Source organism: Pelodiscus sinensis, chromosome 7 (genome assembly GCF_049634645.1).
Source record: "Pelodiscus sinensis isolate JC-2024 chromosome 7, ASM4963464v1, whole genome shotgun sequence".
Lineage (NCBI taxonomy): Eukaryota > Metazoa > Chordata > Testudines > Trionychidae > Pelodiscus > Pelodiscus sinensis.
Window position 1 is genome coordinate 41,386,837 of NC_134717.1, and position 19,321 is coordinate 41,406,157.

The 19,321-nt window shown below is 41.6% G+C and overlaps 1 protein-coding gene across 4 annotated transcripts in view; it reads right to left on the reverse strand.

Annotated features, from left to right (window-relative positions):
- The window catches only part of SLC25A12 (solute carrier family 25 member 12), an 88,482-nt gene that overhangs the window by 1,399 nt on the left and 67,762 nt on the right, over window positions 1-19,321 (reverse strand). For all 4 annotated transcript variants that reach the window (XM_075933624.1, XM_075933625.1, XM_075933626.1 and 1 more), the window contains exons 12-17: window positions 18,884-18,936; window positions 18,552-18,632; window positions 5,825-5,965; window positions 2,813-2,951; window positions 980-1,138; window positions 704-794 (exon numbers count right to left, since the gene is read on the reverse strand). In XM_075933624.1, the coding sequence (XP_075789739.1) occupies window positions 704-794; window positions 980-1,138; window positions 2,813-2,951; window positions 5,825-5,965; window positions 18,552-18,632; window positions 18,884-18,936 (664 nt within the window). The remainder of the gene's footprint in view (window positions 1-703; window positions 795-979; window positions 1,139-2,812; window positions 2,952-5,824; window positions 5,966-18,551; window positions 18,633-18,883; window positions 18,937-19,321) is intronic.

Consider the following 19,321-nt stretch of genomic DNA (forward strand, 5'->3'; position numbering starts at 1 on the left):
CCCCAGCTGCTCTGTCCCAGGCGTCCAGATTCAGCCGCTGTTGAAACTGACCAGCGGCTGATTCCAGGAAGCCCGGGACAGAGCAGCTCTGCCTCGGGCTTCCTGTAGTCAGCCGCTGGTCTGTTTCAGCAGCGGCTGACTTGGGAACGCCTGGGGCAGAGCAGCTGGGGTGCTGCCGGGTTGGTCCAGTAGAGCCGAGGAGCGGCGCTGCGGGACCAACCCAGCAGCACCCCAGCTGCTCTACCCAAGGCGTGTCTGATTAAGCCGCTGCTGGTCAGTTTCAACAGCGGCTGAATCTGGATGCCAGTTCCAACTTACGTACAAATTCAACTTAAGAACAAACCTACAGTCCCTATCTTGTACGTAACCCGGGGACTGCCTGTATTAAAAGAAGTGAAACTGACGTACTTCACGACTGTGAAATAGATAGTATACAAATCAAGTCAATTTGATTTATTTAAGCTCTTTCTCTTTAAATATCCAAAGATGTTACTAGTAACACAAGTGTTCTGGAGGTGAGGTTGTCCAAGGTACAATTTAACAAAATTCTGGCACTTTGATATACAACTAATCAATATCATTTAAGTTTAACTAAATGGAAAAACATAGTTTTTCCATTTAGTTCTCTGAAGGCTCTGTATGAATTCTAGTTCTAATTTCGCAGACCCAGCTTGCATGTCAGTGAACAAATGTTTACACTTACAGTCCTCCAAAGTCAACATAGAACCATCGCTGCAGAAGTTCATAGGTCACTAATGTAACACCAAACTGGGGTGAAGATCTGAACACTCGAGCTGTAGATTATTATAAATAATACAGTAAAACAGCAACATTAGAACACGAAAAAAAGTCTGAGAATTTCAGATGAAGCTGTGAACTACAATACTAGGACCCAATCCTGCAAACTTTCCTGAGTTAAATAAGACACAAAACATTTGCAGAATGTGGTCTGACTTTACAAATAAAGACAATTCCCTACCTGCAGCTCCCTTCCAAAAAGCCGAAGGGCCTTCTTCTCTAAGTATCTTTCTAAAACAGTCAATAACTCCACTATATGTTGTCTGACCAGCGCGGGCTGCCACTTGCAGTCTAGTCTTGATGACATCAGCAGGGGTTACCAAGGAAGCAGCAGGCACACCTTTTAGAAGAAAACAGCATTTAATTTACACAAAGTTTCTTGTAAAAGATAAAAATATTTCTAATGTCAAAGAACATACTTGCAAACTTCCATCTTTTTGTAATATCAAAGCTTATAAAAAATGTAAATCCACATGTCCTGGTACTAATGTAAAGTATTCAAAATAGACTTTTACTGAAGCTAGCATAGCACAATCCTTCTAAATGTTTCTTCTAAATTACCAAGTTAATTTTATGACAGATGCTTAAGAAAAATGCTATCAAAATGCAGCCAAGAAAACTGCAAAAATTATGCAATGTTATTAACAGAACAATTATATTTCCAAGTATAAATAGTTAAAATAATTCTCTTACACACACACACGTAATAAGAGATTAAATATTCTTGACACAAATTAGTGTTGCTCTCAGCTGATTTTAGTAACTCTTTCAGCCTTACTGGGCTTTGTGAATATAAATAGTTCTACTCACCTATTGTATGTACCAAGTATTCTGTAACAGTACAGCTGATTAAATACCCTGGCAAACCTCTCTCAAGTACTAACAATCCAAATCAAACTCAGATTAATTTGTTTAAAGGTGTAAATATGCAAAGTGATAATTTAGAGGCCAGCTATTCTGAAGTGTGAGATTTCTCTGGTGCTCTTTGGCCAAGTTCATAGCAGAACACAAGTCTACTTAAAAAGTAAACAATAAAAGTTGACAATAAAGGCATTTTTGGCACAGACATCATGGTAACAGCATAAATAACTATGGTAGCAATATCCCACCCCAACCACCACTACTGGTTTCTTATTCAAATGGAAGAGAAACTATGTAGGTAAAATATTATCCTGGAGGCACAATTATGGATTTTAGAATATTTATAAAACTTAGATTTTTTTAGTAAAAATTCAACTCTCGTTTATAACAAAAACAAGAGTTCCCTTTCATCTTGGAACCTGAACATTCACTTTCAGCATTGGTCGAATTTTTATACTTGACTTCAAAACAATTTAAAAAGCACTTTCACTCGCTGAAGCTTGAAACTGTAGCCAGAAGAGCAGAACATATGGTGGTATAATGCCAAATTACAAAATTCAGTTTCAATAAAATGAAAGACTACAAAAGTCATTTCTAAATACTAATTTCATGTGAGTGAGATGAATTTGTCCCATTATCATCACAAGAGAAATAATGATTAGAAATTCTTTTAAAAAGCATGATGAATGTGTTATTTCCACTTCTGTTCCCCTAATGAACAGTGAAGACACCCTTAAATCCTTCTTTTGACATTTACCCTTTGAACTGAAAGTTTCTTTCCCAGTTGTTTTGGAGCCCTAAGCTAAACAAATCATTTTCTTTTTAATTCTTATTTCAGTATATGTTCATCAAAGATTCAAATTAGCCTTCAAGTCAGAGAGCCTGGTAACATCTAAAACCCCATTGAGACAGACAGATCAAATTTGGCTACAAGTTGCTGAGCTGCATTAAGCTGTTTATCCACATTATGCAAATGTAATTAGCTCTCATCAAAATTACACTACCTCCCACCAAGGATAAAAGTGATCAAATTTAGATTAAATCAGACACAATGGCATACTACCTTTCATTTATATGGGGCCAATGAATGGATATTAAATATTATCTATTAAGGGAAAAAAGGTTATTTCTAGAAAACATATTGAGAAGTTACCTGCAACCGCACCAGCTGTAAGGAGATTAAGCCCTCCCACGTGGCCATTTTCATCAGCAAGCATCAGTTTACTGTGAGCATAAACAGGAAAATAGATTGCAGAGAAGGGAATGTCTCGAAGGAAACACGCTTTGGCACCCTGTCACACAAAAAGGAAACATAATACAAACAAGTTATATAAACAGGAGCAGAATTAAAGGTTGGCAAACAGCCGCAGGCCATAGGATATTGACTGAGCCAAGACTCTCGAGGGGATCTACCAGGTAAATAATAAATGCAATAAAATGTCTTAGGGAATGTAGTATGGAGATTTGGACATCAAAAGAAGCAGGGTTAGTCATTCAATGGCCAGTTCTCAGCTTCAACACTCGTTTCATTCTAACTTTAGCAAAAGAGTAGTGCTTGATAACCAAGGACCCACCATCAAACCTTAGATCATTTTTTGTACAGATATGTACACAAAAATTTAACCTGCAAAAAACCTTCTCTTAGCTGATCCCGCTGGCCTAGAGACAGAGAATGTACTGCCACATAAGAGATTCAACTAGGGCCCTCACTTGCCATTTGCTCCACAGGAAGCTGTGAGCATCTCCACTGACTCTCTCTGGTTGCCAGAAAAAAATGCACTGCAGGGCTAGCACAATTTATCTTCTTTCCCATGGAAAGGGTGCCACAACATGGGACTTCTGAAGCACGGGAAAGTGATATGGAGACACAGGATGGGGAATCCGAATGACTCTCTTGCCAGGAAAAAAAAGTAATTCTTGGTTAAAGGCCTAAAAGAAAACTAAAGAGCCTCTCTAGATCTCGACACATGCTACAATAGCTCTGGAAGTGCTGTTAAAATACTTTAATAAGGATTCTTGACATGATACAACTTCTGAGTTATGTGTTTGACACTGGGTGAATTATTTCCTGCACACAGCTCATCCCGAAGGTGAGCTATGGAAGTTGGCCCTAATTCATACATGGAATACATAGCTGTGTAGAGCAAATGAAAATTTGAGGCACTACTAGAACAGCAAGCAAGACTGGTTCGGCTCCTGCATGTGTCAGTTCCTGCTCTTATATAATGTCCTATGGTGCCCCAAATTATGGCAACGGAAGGGTTTACTACAGCTGCAGGTTCCTCCTGGATGGAGGGATCCACAGCAGACAGACATTTTACTTCCTCCCTGCTGGACTCTCCCAGGAAAAGTGCTATGAGGAGGGATAGGAAGAGCCCCCACGGGAGCCCTGTGCTGCAGACAGGAACAAGTCATGTGAGGGGGGAGGTTGTCTAGGGACTCATAAATTCTAAGGATGACCCTGACCACCACTCCAGAGCACTATGTGCCACAAGAATGGCCACTGACCCTCTGGGTTCCCTACATAAGAGGCTCTGGGTCACTGAGTGATACTAGTCAGGGCCTGGGAGGTCCTACATTTATAAATACCCCTCTCCACACTGATCTGTTTGGAGCAGAGAGCCCTCCACATGGGATCTGTGGGGCTTATGTGGTATGGATGGACTTGTGGCATGGATGGACTTGTGGAGAGGAGACCCACTGTGCTTGGGTGAATTTCATTCACAGTGATTACATGTTTTGATATATACTCCATGAAATTTGCATTCTTTTTTCTTTAACTTAACTGTGCAATTTCAAAAAAAGATAACATTTGTAGTAGATTCACCTTTCTAGCCACCATACACAAAAATGATTACTGCACTAAAATTTTGCCCCATGCACCAAAACATTGATGATATTTAGGGAAACATTATAGCTGTGTGAATCTAATCTAGTGAATTCAGAATAAAAGCTGTAGCTATGGAGGCAAATTTACACATTTCTACAGTGTTACTGAAGCTCCATAAATAAATCAGCTAAACCAATATTTTGGAAGTGCACAGCTGCCTATGACTGTTGAATTTACGCATTACTTCTTGCACTGGCAAAGAGTACAGGAAAAAATATCTTCCTTGTTTAAGAAAACTAATCGCTTCTGCACCATTACATCTGATCTGTAATGATGGTAGTAAATACACCTGCAGGGAAGGAATCTTTTGACTGGCATTCTGGTAAAGTACAGTACAGTATGGGTTGTTTTTTTTTAAATAGAATTCATTATTGACAAATCCCACCACTTAACTTCTTAAAGATCTGAATCCTACTAAATTCTGCTACTGTTTCATTGCTGCCAAATTATTAAGACAAAAAGAGGATGCCGCTGTGACGATAACAATAGAGATAACTGAGAGTCTAAATAAATGTAAGACAATTTGGGCTTATAAACAAACACAAAAGAAAAGCTAAAGAAACTTTTTACAAAAGCTTCCAAATGAAATGATCCATGCCAGAAGCCAACAGGTCTGCAATACAGGACTCCCTGCAGCTTAGTATAAAAGCCCAAAGGATAGAACTGGAAAATACTTTTAAGTATCCCACTGCCACTACTGTAATATAAGGGCAAGTCTACGGTACAAAATTAAGATGACCTAAGTTATATTGATGGACAACCACCACATAATTAAACTGCTTTTGCATGCCCACACTACACTCCTTATGTCAGCAGCATGTATCCTCACTAGGAGCACTGGCACCTTTAACTGTCAGTATGGAGCATTGTGGGTGGCTCCTGAAAGGCAGAAATAGTTGATACAACACAGTGTCTTCACTAACACTGCATTGACCTAATTACATTGACTTAAGTGCTTGACTTAAGTGCTACAACTGTCATGGAGGTTTAGTTACTAAGTTGGTGTAGTGAGCAAGTTATATCAGTGGCAGCATTTTACAGTAGATGCTTACAGATTTTAATCGATGTAAGCTGCCTTATGCTGAACTAACTCTGTAGTGTAGTCTAGGGCTAAATGTATTTCCCCTCACCCCATTTTTCTACCATGGGGTTGCCATACATGTTCTTAAATTTGACAAGTTTTGTTCTATTTAAATAAACTTTTTCTTTCAAAGGTTTTTAAATTTAGCATAAAATGGTTTAAAAGTAGTGTGCTGGGGGTGCTCAAGTACCTACCTTGTAAAGTCCAAAAATCCCCAGGTCTTTTAGAACAGTAAGAGCACTGACTCTAGGTCCTGTAGTGATTTCTCCTGCTACTTGCAACCGAATCTTTACAATCTCTAGGGGATTCGTGAAGATGACCTGTGAAGCTCCTGCCTGCAAGACCAGAGAAAATAAGTGACAGTGAATTCTGTCATTACAGCACACTAATAAGAGTCTACTCCTGCAAGGTGCTGAGCACCTTTGGCTCTCACTGAAGAGCAACAGGCCCTTATTATAATCCATATATTCAATATGGAACACACTCAGTAAAATCCCTATCCTGAAGTCTCCGATTCCTCTACATAAAAATATGTGCATTTAAAGTAAATTGAAATTAGAAACAAAGGCAGCCTGCCATGGTGATTTCTATTACAGTAATTCATTCCATTTTTGGTTTCCCTTTAACATCCATTTTTCTGAACAGCCATATTACTGCCTAAAAGATTATCAACTTTCACCCATATTAGATATCAGGTTAAATTAATCATAATGCTCTGCAATCCAAGGCTCAGAAGAACAGGGACAAAAGAAAACTGCTCTGATTCACAGACTAGAGTATATGTCAAGTACAGTTTTGCCACAGAGGTGAATATTAAAAATGGAAATGTAATTTATCAATATTAGAGAAATATGAAGTTTACAATATGAAGTTATAGGTCAGGAAATGGATATTTTTAATGGCCATAACTTTACAAAACAAAAATGTTATGAAGTTTTGTACAGTTGTACAGATTTTTTTCTGCAATGTTTTTAATTGTTCTAGATGGAAAATTAAATACCGTATATTCCGGCGTACAAGACGACCTCTGATGTTAAAAAACATCCCCCAAAAATCGGGGGTCGTCTTGTACGCCGGATGCCCCGCCGCCGGAGCCCCTCCGCGGCTTTGAAAGCCTCGGGGGAAGCCGGCGGCGGGGCATCCCAGGCGCGCATGGGCTGCCCCCCCGCCGGAGCCCCTCCGCGGCTTTGAAAGCCTCGGGGGAAGCCGGCGGCGGGGCATCCCAGGCGCGCATGGGCTGCCCCCCCGCCGGAGCCCCTCCGCGGCTTTGAAAGCCTCGGGGGAAGCCAGCGGGGGGGCATCCCAGGCGCGCATGGGCTACCCCCCGCCGGAGCCCCTCCGTGGCGGCGCGGAGGGGCTCCGGCGGGGGGGCAGCCCATGCGCGCCTGGGATGCCCCCCCGCTGGCTTCCCCCGAGGCTTTCAAAGCCGCGGAGGGGCTCCGGCGGGGGGGCAGCCCATGCGCGCCTGGGATGCCCCGCCGCCGGCTTCCCCCGAGGCTTTCAAAGCCGCGGAGGGGCTCCGGCGGGGGGGCAGCCCATGCGCGCCTGGGATGCCCCGCCGCCGGCTTCCCCCGAGGCTTTCAAAGCCGCGGAGGGGCTCCGGCGGGGGGGCAGCCCATGCGCACCTGGGATGCCCCGCCGCCGGCTTCCCCCGAGGCTTTCAAAGCCGCGGAGGGGCTCCGGCGGGGGGGCAGCCCATGCGCGCCTGGGATGCCCCGCCGCCGGCTTCCCCCGAGGCTTTCAAAGCCGCGGAGGGGCTCCGGCGGGGGGGCAGCCCATGCGCGCCTGGGATGCCCCCCCGCCGGCTTCCCCCGAGGCTTTCAAAGCCGCGGAGGGGCTCCGGCGGGGGGGCAGCCCATGCGCGCCTGGGATGCCCCCCCGCCGGCTTCCCCCGAGGCTTTCAAAGCCGCGGAGGGGCTCCGGCGGGGGGGCAGCCCATGCGCGCCTGGGATGCCCCCCCGCCGGCTTCCCCCGAGGCTTTCAAAGCCGCGGAGGGGCTCCGGCGGGGGGGCAGCCCATGCGCGCCTGGGATGCCCCCCCGCCGGCTTCCCCCGAGGCTTTCAAAGCCGCGGAGGGGCTCCGGCGGGAGGGGGGGGGGCAGCCCAGGCGCTCCTGGCGGCTTTGCTCCCGGTGCCTCTGGTCTGCTGGGGACCATCTCCAGCAGACCAGGGACACCGGGAGCAAAGGAGGCGGAGGGGCGCTGGGGTATAAGATGAAACCCTATCTTTTAATTAAAAAGATAGGGGGTCGTCTTATACACCCAGTCGCCCTATACGCCGGAAAATACGGTACATTTAGGCAATAGACGTACCAATATTTCTAAATCTTTTAAAAGGAAAATAGATCATCTAGATACAGACTGGCATCCATTTCTTTGACCTGGGCATAACACAGATTCAATAACTAGCAAATTGTTTTTACATTATTAGCAAAGCAGAAGCACCATATCTTGCTCATTTTCCCCATCTAATATTGCTACATGAGCTGTTCTACAGATTCAGCATTTTAGCCTAAGACTTTCACAGAGCTGCATCTCAAATTTTATAGACAGATTCAACATGACAGTTTATTCTAGAGGCATGTAAGTGTACTTGAAAGTGACATGTTTAGATTTCTATTTGGTGTGCTGTAGGTACCACCTTTCACTTCTGGCAAAGTGCACGTTCCATCACAACACGGATAATTTGTCTTTACTGCCTACCCCAATGATCCTTTCACTCCTCTCCCCCTCTTTAATTTTTTAATTTAAACTATTTTTTTAAATAAAATTTATAAAATGTAACACTGAACATGCCCATCCATGTATTAATTAGCATTTTCCTCTCATTTTAAAATTCTGAACTCCTTCCTCATAGCCTTGTTACATGCAACCCAACTGGTCACCACAAGAAAAGGAGATTACCCTGAATGGTTTCCTTTTTTTATCATTCAGGATAATTCTTTTTTTATCGTCAACTCCCCCCCTTTGTGAGCACAGTGGAAAAATGCTGAACTTGCTTCTTCTAACAGCTATCCTATCTTCTACATACACCCAAACATAGGCTTTGAGTACCTTCTAATGATTTAAAATTACCAAAGCACCTATGCAGTTCAACCAGCTCACTCCTCCTGCCAAGCAGTAGCTCACAACCATATCCTGACATACTAGGAGCTGAAATTTGTGCTGGGTCTTGCTCAGCCTCTTTTCTTATGGTGCCTTCTATGCACCATGTGTAGTCAAGCTGGCAGGAACAGAGCACCATACTTCGTAAAATGTCATCTTCTGTGCAGCATGAGTTCACACGCAGTGTGGGTGCAAGGTCAGGCCAACCAAGGGCAGCAGCATGCTCTGCAAAATGGTGTCCTTTGTGCAGCACTCTTTATATAAGCCCCAGCAACACTTTCTTTATAAATTAAGCACTGGACACATCCCCCACGTATTGGCCTATACGTCCATCTCCCTACCACTCTTCAAAGGCATCTGTAACGCAACGTGGTGTGAAAGTTGGCTACTTTACACCAGGAATGACACTGCCAAACTCCAGGATTCTTAATTTATCAATTAACCCCTCTTTCGTTTAGAGAGGGAATCAAACAACTCCTCCACTGATCACATTGGTAGACTGCACAGACTGTAAATTATTTCACTACAGATCAAAGAAGTATCACAAACCTGACATTTAAATGGTCATTATGCTTCAGTCTCAACAGCCTTGAACCCAAGTAAGTACAGTACAATTTATCTAAATGACATAGTTTTCTGTTTGTCATTATCATATTAGTTTACTATCCTTTTCTTTTTCCTGGAACACTTGATGCGACCACCAGAGAAAGCACCAACTTACTGAGCCACCACAGGACAGACAGCTCAATTTGACCCCAGCGATGAACTATATGCAGTAAGTTAGTAATAGAGATGTAGCCGTGTTAGTCTGGTCTAGATGAAACAAAAGACAGGATTATGCAGCACTTTAAAGACTAACAAGATGGTTTATTAGGTGATGAGCTTTCGTGGGCCAGATCTACTTCCTCAGATCAAATTGTGGAAGAAAATTGGCATGACCATATATACCAAAGGGATAAAATAAAAAAAGTGAACACTTAAAAAAGGGACAAATCAAATTTCAGAACAGAGGGGGGGTGAGGGGGAGAAGTCTGTGAGCTAATGATATTAGAGGTGATAATTGGGGAAGCTATCTTTGCAATGGGAAGGAAAGGTAATTAGCATCTTTATCAAGACCCCGTCATAAAGTGTCAAATTTAAGCATGAATGACAGTTCAGAGGTTTCTCTTTGAAGTTTTGTGTGAAAATGTCTTTGAAGCAGAATGCAGGTAGTCAAGTCATTGAGACAATGTCCTTTCTGGTTGAAATGGCAAGAAACTGTTTTTTCTTTGTGACACGATCTGATATCTGTATTATATGTGCATTGATTCTTTGGCGAAGTGTCTGAGATGTTTGTCCAATGTACATAGCAGATGGACACTGTCAGCACACGATGGCATAAATTATATTTCTGGATGAGCAGGAATATGTGTTCTTGATCTTATAACTGAATTGGTTAGGTCCAATAATGGTATCAACAGAGTAAATATGTGGACAAAGCTGGCAACAGGGTTTGTTGCAAGGGAAAATTCCAGGGTTGGTATTAGTGTGGTAGTCTCCTATAGAAAACCACCTAACCTCAGGATGATTCTTACCAACAACCACAGAACATACCACACTAATTTCTGTTCTGAAATTTGATTTGTCCTTTTTTTAGGTGTTCACTTTTTTTGATTGTACTCCTTTGGTATATATGGTCATACCAATTTTCTTCCACAATTTGATCAATTTTGATGCAGTAAGTTGGCATTATTGCACTCAGACACTAGTGTCCAAAGCCATTTTTCAGACCTAGTTTCCTTCCTTCCTTTTAGTCTCCCTCCCCCTCCACACACTTAAAACAACAAAACAAAACAACGCATGATGCCCTGCAGGGAAAACATTTCAAAGGTTCAATCTAAACACATTTTATAAAATTACCAGCTGGCAAATTCTGTTAAATAACCCAATTCATTTTTCTTCGTGTTGTATTAAACCTCAAACTGATTTGAGAAGTTTAATTTCCCTAAATTCATTTGTTTCAATAATTGTGGTAGAAATAATACTAGGCAGCATGCTCACATTATAATGAAATGTACCAAAAACTATCCTCAAAGAAACCACAAATTTAGATGCTGAAACCAGAAATTCTGTTCTGCTATACAGTAACTGGTTAACCGCTCTTTAAATGTGCACAATGTGTTTACATGTATGAAATTCTGGGTTTTATTTTTAATCGGTTATAAAAAAGAATGTCCTGTAGGGTAGGCAAAATAACTGTCATTCGTCTAGCACCTGGCACAGAAACACAAACAGGCCAATTCATAAACATTTCTATTTTCTATAAAAAAAAATCCAATCTTCCTATAATTAACATTTTCGTTTTCTCTCTGCACAAGTGGCTGGGCCTCTGTGAAATCCCAACAAAAGTCTGCTTCTGAAGGAGCAGAGTTGTTCAAATAGGACTTGAAATGACACAAAACTCTAACTATTTTGTATTAAAAATGTGTTTTGACACACAGATAGTTACATAAAATACATCTACTAGGGGAGCCCTAACATGCTTGGGCTTATGCATTATCATTGAAGTAGTATTTTGAAATGTGGATTAATCATACCAACCCTATTAACATTTGGCACACACAGTAATCAAGATACTGATCCAAAAAGAGGCACACTTGTCACAAAGGTGGCTTGGAAAGTTTCACCATATTTTCAAGGGAGACATAACTGCATCCACAACTAAAACCCATTTTAAATGCTGCTCTTTAAGAATAAATGCTCTTACCCAAACACTCATTTCTCAACACAGCTTTATTTTTCATACTGTGTTATGGGTGTACCTGGATCTCTGCAAGTCTCTCAGGATGTCTGAACTGCAATCGGAAATATGACAGTAGCACAAGCTAACATATTAATGCTAGTTTAAAGCTACTTAGAATGGCTAACAAAGGCTTAAAGATGCGGTGGCACAGGCTTCGGCATGGGCTGTAAAAGCATGCAGGTGACCCAGGTTACATACCCACATTGTCAGCCTGTGCCATCTTGCCTTCATGGCTGTTCTTAGCAATGATAGCTCAATTATAGCTAGCACACATTTGCCAGCTTGTGCTGCAATCAAACCCCTTACTATAATGTACAGGCAGTCCCCGGGTTACATGGATCCGACTTACATCGGATCCCTACTTACAAACGGGGTGAGGCAACCCCGCACTAGCTGCTTCCCCCCAGCAGACTAGGGAGACGCAGAGCGGCTTTTCACAACAGACACCTCAGCTTGAGAATAAAGGACTGAGGGAAGTGAGGTGTGGGAGAATAAAACTGAGCTCTGGAGAAATGTTTGGCTAGAGTTTCCCCTACAATATGTACCAGTTCCGACTTACATACAAATTCAACTTAAGAACAAACCTACAGTCCCTATCTTGTACGTAACCCGGGGACTGCCTGTACTCATACTCCAAGAGATCCCCTGCTTTCCAAAAATGTTCTTACAATCCAAGGCCTGATACTGCAAACACTTTGGTACATGAGTAACTTTATTCATATGAGCAATTGCACTGAATTCAATAGGATTATTTGCATGAACAGGGTTTTGCTAAACTGGTTTCTTGAACATATCATATATGACAAAATGAGAAAATGCAAGACAGTGGACATTTGCAGAAAACAGGGACAGCGTAAGTTAACATTTTAGCAGTGTATCCACGGTATTTCTTTAATTATTTTGATCAGTGGATTGCTTATTTTAAAGATTTTGAAAAAGGAAAGGATTTTTTTGAAGAATAAGGAAGAGAGAAGACTGAACAGTGGATAGGATCAGGGAGGTGATAGGAGGCATAGGGAACAGCATTGAAGGCAACACAGAGGCACAAAGCTAGAAAGGAAATATTTGTGAAAAGAAATTGGTGGAATGCAGTGACTGTAAATCCTCCGTATATTTTTGCAAATTGGTTGTGTAAAATTATGTTACTCTCTTGTATTTCAAATAGTCCTATTTTCACGGGGGTGTATCACACACACACACACACACACACACACACACACACACACACACAGATATACCTAAAAGGAAATTCAAATGCTAATATTAAAATTGATTTATTTTTAAAATAAAACTTTCCTTTTGCACCTAAATTAAAAGACACATTAAAAAAGTTGATAACTTTGTTTCTGAATGGAGGTTATTCATACACATCAGAAATGACAATAATAAAAGCTTCTATTTAACCTTAACGTCACATAAAATAAAAACTCTACAAAGAGCAAATGAAGGAACTACAACTGACAGCCAAGGTTATGAGAGAAAAGATGTAGTCTGAGATCCCACAGCAAACACCTCATGACATGTCAAAGCCTGAAGGAAATACACAAATGACCCTACAACATGAGGCCTCTTGCCCTTTCCAATTCTACCCAAGAGGCATATGCTACAAAGGGAGAAACGTGTGCTCCAAGCCCTTGTTTATTTCCGACTTGGAACTGCCACATCCTTGACCAAAACTATTTCCCACCACAACCAGCTAAAAATAAGAATATGTTCTCTGATGTTTATGAAGTAATCTAAAGAACCTGCACTCACTCCACTCCCAAGTCAGGGCTTTCAATTGTTCATACACCTACCAGTAGTCCTACTACAATATTACTAAATAATAATCCCCCTCTACATTTAAATATATATGTTTAAGATTGTAACTGAATTCAACAGAAATCAACACAACTCAAAGCAATTTCAAGTTGTAGCTGACTCTGCCCTTAACCCTGCTGGAAGTACAAGTAAAGATGTGAAATATATACAACAGCACAAGCAAAGGTAGTCTAGCATCTCTAATTCTACATTTCCTGCATTTTTCCTTTGACAATTAAAAATAATTGTTTAAACATTTTACAATTTCTTTAGTTTTTAAAACTTTTTGACAAATGCCTATCTGGAAGGAAATGCACACAAAAACCCTGTGAAAATGTAATACATTCATTTTTCAAAATAAAATCCAAGAAGCATTTAGAGACTAGGCAATGTCAAGTTTGTTCTTTAGTTAAATACATATAACAAAATTTCAAAAAATATTTTTGCAGACATCAGTGGAAACACCACATCTGCTTCAAAGAAAGAAATTGGGCTTTGGCTTCCTGTATCTCCTGTACCCTTCATCCTCATCATCTTCCCTCCAGCAGGGATCAGAAACCAGTTCCAGTTGGAACTGGATGCATCACTGTCCTGAGCTTTAATACTGACTGGACTGTCTCCACACTGTTTAGGAGGAATCAGCTTTTTCCTATTTAACTCTCAGAAGTCACAGAACGTTATATTTGAAAGGCTGTGAAAGTCTTTTTAAAGCATTTATGCAGCACAAGAGGTGTGCACGCAAATTTACAGAATTAACATGCACTCTCTCCTCCTAACTGATTAATTAATTGTTTCAAAGACAATATTTAACTTTATAACCATATGGGGTTCTCTCATAGCATTTTCATCTGAATGTAAAACCCATGGTGCTGAGTTGAAGGAAAGCTTGTAACTTGTAGGTCTCCAGAAACTAATTTTTAAGTATTTAATCCATTTATAAAAGCAACTAATTAGCAAAGTGTTCAAGAGTCACACTATTAAAACCAAATTACAATACTTAAAAACAACCAACCAGCCCGCAAACAGAAGTAAGCTTGGCTAGGAGAGAATCCAACAGTCCCACTAACAACCCCTCCTCCCAATTAATAAAAACTGATTAATGGGCAGGATGAGGAAGATGGGTCCTCAAAATGGTCAAAAGTAGGTCAAAGAGTCAGGTAGGACTTGCAATGTATCCTAAAGACAGACATCCTGAGACTGTAACATACGTCCATAAAGGAGTTCACAGCAGAGGACCCTGTCTTGAGAAAATCTTGTCATGTCCTGGCCCCTCACTGAGCCTAGGTACTGAGGGGCAGACTTGTACCAGCTGGGCAGAGATTCATTTGATAATGTTCTGTAGTAAACTCTAATATATGTGTAAGCAGGGGCTGAACTGCTGCTTGCTATCAGCCAGCTAAAAGGAGTGGTGGGTGTGCCCACTACTGTTGTTTAGCTCTGCAAGGTAATTAACTGTTAACTGTTGACATGTAAATACTGCTCAGGAGAGAATCCAAGGTGTGGCTATGTAAAAATCCCATTCAGCCAGGGCTGATGGAAGGTCAGTGTTGGAATGGGATGTGGAGAATTGTATATAATTTGGGACTGTTGTGGGGGTAACTAATCATGCTACCCCTAAATGTGGGAACTGTAAAACATGCCACCAGAGCTTGCAGGAGAGACACCGCCATCATGGAAAGAGGTCTCGGAAGAACAAGCCTCCCCCCTTCCAGAGTTGAGAGAACAGAGCTGGGGGACAGGGTTAAAAGGTTTGAGTCAGTCTGCTTCACACCTGCCAGGTGTGAGCTATAAGACTGGCCCAGCCTGCACCTTTTCCCCTTTGTTTTAAGGACAGACCTAAAGCAGACTCCCTGAGGAGTTTTTTCTTTTGCTAGTCCAGTGAAAGCTGGATTCATTTGGCAGCCCAGCTGGTGGCTAAAGAGTTGAAATCACTGAGAGCTGAAATCACTGGTTGGGCTGAGAGCCAGACCTATTGCAGCCAGTGAAGTGGTGGCAGGTGAGGAGCGGCCACCAGCGGCGTGGTGTGGAGCGGTGGCAGGCAAGGAGCGGCCATCAGCTGCGTGGTGTGGAGTGGCAGCAGGCAAGGAGTGGTGGCAGGCGAGGAGCGGTGATCAGCGGCGTGGTGTGGAGCGGCGGCAGGTAAGGAGTGGCAACCAGTGGCGGCAGCAGACGAGGAGCGGCAGCAGGTGCCCAGTGGAGCATCCAGAGGCGTGGGATGAGACAGCTGGTGGAGCGTGGCGGAGTTTCGTATAAGGTACCCCCTATCTATCCCCCCACCCCCATTTCTACCCAGGCTGGGAGGTGAAACCCTGTGGGTGAACTTTGGGACTCTGGGTGGCACAGACCAGGGACAGAGACTTTTGGGGTGTCAGACTTTTTGGACTTTGGGCGATTCTTGGCTGGGGTTGGGGGCTTGGTTCATGTTTGGGTTATGAACTCTGTTTGTGGTGTTTTCCCCAAGTTAATGCCGTATGAATTCTCTCTCTGTTTCATTAAATGTTTCTTTCCTACACTCAGACTCAGTGCTTGTGAGTGGGGAAGCACTGCCTCTCAGAGGCGCCCAGAGGTGCGTGAATTTCCCAGATTACTGGGTGGGGGCTCGAGCCAGTTCTTTGAGATTGACCCCAAGATATTGAACCCAGCCCTGGTTACTGCCAGGCCTACCCGGCAGAAGGGTTACATATGTAAATACCAGAAGTGAGAAAAACTTCACTCTGTACCCCAAGCAGATGACATGCACACTGAGGGTAAAGAACCAAGGTTCAGGATGGGATTTATCAAGTGTATGCAGCAGTGTTTCACTTTCAGCCAGCACAACTACTCTGAATATCTTCATTTTGAATTCTCCTGCCCTACCACACTTGGCACAGGGTCCATATGGAAGAGGTACTGAATATGTAGAGGGAGGCACTGAGAGTCACTGGTATTGTTTCAACCACCTAAAACCTGTCAATTTTCTACTTTAGGTTTGAATGAGTTCCCAGTAGTGTGTCCTGCATTCAACACTAGTTGCAAAGAATAAAAGACGCTGAAATGGTGTGAAGCAACAGTGCAGACAGCTATCATGTGTCCCACAGAGGCTACAAGGAAGAAAATGTGGTATTTGAAGTAGCTGACATGAAGGCAAGAGGCCTGCTGTCTGTCTCTCCTAAAAATGAATGGAGGGGAGGGGCAGAACAACTGCCATCTTCCCCTAAAGATGCCAAAAGGGAGAAGCAGGACTACTAGATGTACCATAATTCACCAGAGAGGAGGAATAGTAGGCCAATGCCCACATCTCAAGAAAGTAATTGCCAAGAAGACAGCCAGTTGGAGGAGATAGTTGTGTTTGTACAGCAATGTGGGAAGTCCTCAATTTAAGAGAAGCTTCTGAATTTTTGAACCATTATATGGTTGAAAAACTTATCAAATTTTCAAAATGAAACTCTCAAATTTTTAGATTTTCACTTAAAATATGATAAAAAAAAATCCTTCAGATAGGGGCTTACCTATCAGAAATAGGCATGGCCTTTAATGTAGGTTTTACTATGTAAGAAACATTTTGTAACAAAGGGATCTAAACGCAATAAATCTGATTATCAGATTTCTCTCACACATGAAAATTATGAATATATTACAAATATTTTCAACTTAACACATCCCAGGAAAGAAAAATGCCTCTGCAAATACCATTTGTATGACTGAGCCTTCAAGAAAAAGGTTATTGTTTGTGGATGATTTTTGCTAGCTATATTTCACAGTCTCTTTTTCCCATTTCCTTGAAAGTAAATTTTGTAAACTCACAGGTGAAGACTCAGGTAGTTACTGTAATGCCACATCTAATCAAGGGAGAACTATAAGTAGCCTTCCTTTAGGGCTTCTTCTTTGAATTAAAATCTTGCAGAGGTCAACAATCTTATTGCCCCAGGTTTTGTAGCAAGCTGAAGAGGTTTTATTCCAGCCTGTCAGACTATCCAGCTGGAAGTTATTAGGGTTCGCTGCTACAAAAGAATCCCTAACCAGCTTTAAACATTCTATACTGTTACCAAATGTTGGGAAATCCCACAAATGAAATTAGCTAAGTTACAAATACCAAAGTCTGTTGTCATTATAAATGCAAACCAAATACAGATTGCCAAAAAAACTACCAAATTATAGACTTCATTTCCAGAATAAATTCAATTTGTATTTTTACTACATTTACATGCTGCTTTTAGTTAAAAGCTGGAGTAAAATAGCTCTAAAATTTTGTATAAAGGAATTTAAACAAACAACTCCCTCAGATCTGTTAGCTCAAAGTCAATATACACTGTTATTCAATCTCCTTACATTTACGTAAACAATTTACTAAGAATTGTCGTCATTGTTTTTAAACAGACGATACCAAGTTAAGGCATAGGTTTTATGATGTTCTGAGATTTTCAGAAGGAACTGTACTATTTTCGTCAGTTTTTAAAACCCATTCTGTGGGACTTTTTCTGGAAAGATCAAAGAAATTTGATGCTGATCCTCTTTTGTATTCTAAATGATTACTGACAATGAGCTATATCATCCCCTTCATACAAAGTATAAATACCATCCAAATGTGCCAATAAATGTGGAGAGGAAGGAGGAGCACCCTATCTATGACACCATAGAAGCCTCTCCTGCAAACACCACATCCTGGGATTTGGCCTGACTGAGCTGGGAAATTATGGTCAAAGATAGGGGCAGTATATAAGCAGGCACTCCACAAAGCAGATTATGTAGTATAAGATTCACTCAGCATCAGTGCTGCTGACAGAATTATTCACTTTATCTCTGAAGATAACAATGAAGAGGGGTAGAAGAATATGCAGCTTTGGCCAGGTCAGCAACAACAGCAAATCTCATGTTAACTGTGCTGATGGGGTGGGAAGAAGGAACAATGCAGAAGTACCTTGATTCCACAATGATGAGCTGCCCCATGATTCATGAGACTGGAAGAGGGCATGTGAACAGATCTTGGGGAACTGTACGATTCTCACTCTATACTTCCTGTCCACTTACTCACATGGAAAGCACTGAAACAAGCATACAATCCCTTGGGTACTCCACATGGAGAACCACAGAGTTTCAGTAACTTTTCCTAGGTTTCTGTGTGGAATAGGATGGTATTGCCTGATGTCATGGTAGATACATTACACGATCTCTTACTCTGACTTGGCAGTGAGAAGGTGGGAATTCTCTCTCTCTCTCTCTTTTTTTTTTTTTTTAATTAAACAGGGCTGATACTTACACAACTTCCAGCCAGGATCTCTGCAAATAGTTGAATGGAACCATCTCTTTGAGTGAATTTGTCTCTGACAAAATCATTAACCTAATGAAAATATACAATTGATATATTACAGTTTTCTACTTGAACTTTTTTTCTGATCAACACATTACATACATACTTTTGTAACCAAAAGTATTGTAATATTAGTAAATGCTCATCATTCATGCATTAAAGAAAACAAAGTCCAGCTGTTCCTACAAACATGGGAATGCCAGGAAAATTGACTCCTTTTTTTACTATCTAGACAAAAAATTAATAAAATACAGAATTAATTTAGAAGCAGGGAAACTTACTGTAAGCTTAATGGCCTTTTCTGGAGCAACACCTATAAGCTGTGGTAACAAGCCTACAGAAATAGAGAAAGTCATTAGGAAGCATTTTTTTTTAACTATACAAAAATATTACTTTTATAAAGAGCCCAACATTCCTGTTTTTCAACACATGGAACTTCCTTTGAACTCAGTGCGGTTCTGGATGGAGAGCTGGATCCAGCACTGACTGCGGAAGGTACGCTTATGCAACTGAATATCTTAATACTTCTGCTTAAACTGGCTATATAGAGGATAATTGGATTCCCTTTCCGTATCAAGTGAAACCAGAAATAGTGGTAAAGGAGGCAGGGACTTGGAATATTTGTTCACACAATGGATCATTCAGCATTTTCACGAGTATTTTTAGCCTCCTAACTCACTACCACTCTCCCATGAAGTATACAAATGAATGATTGACAG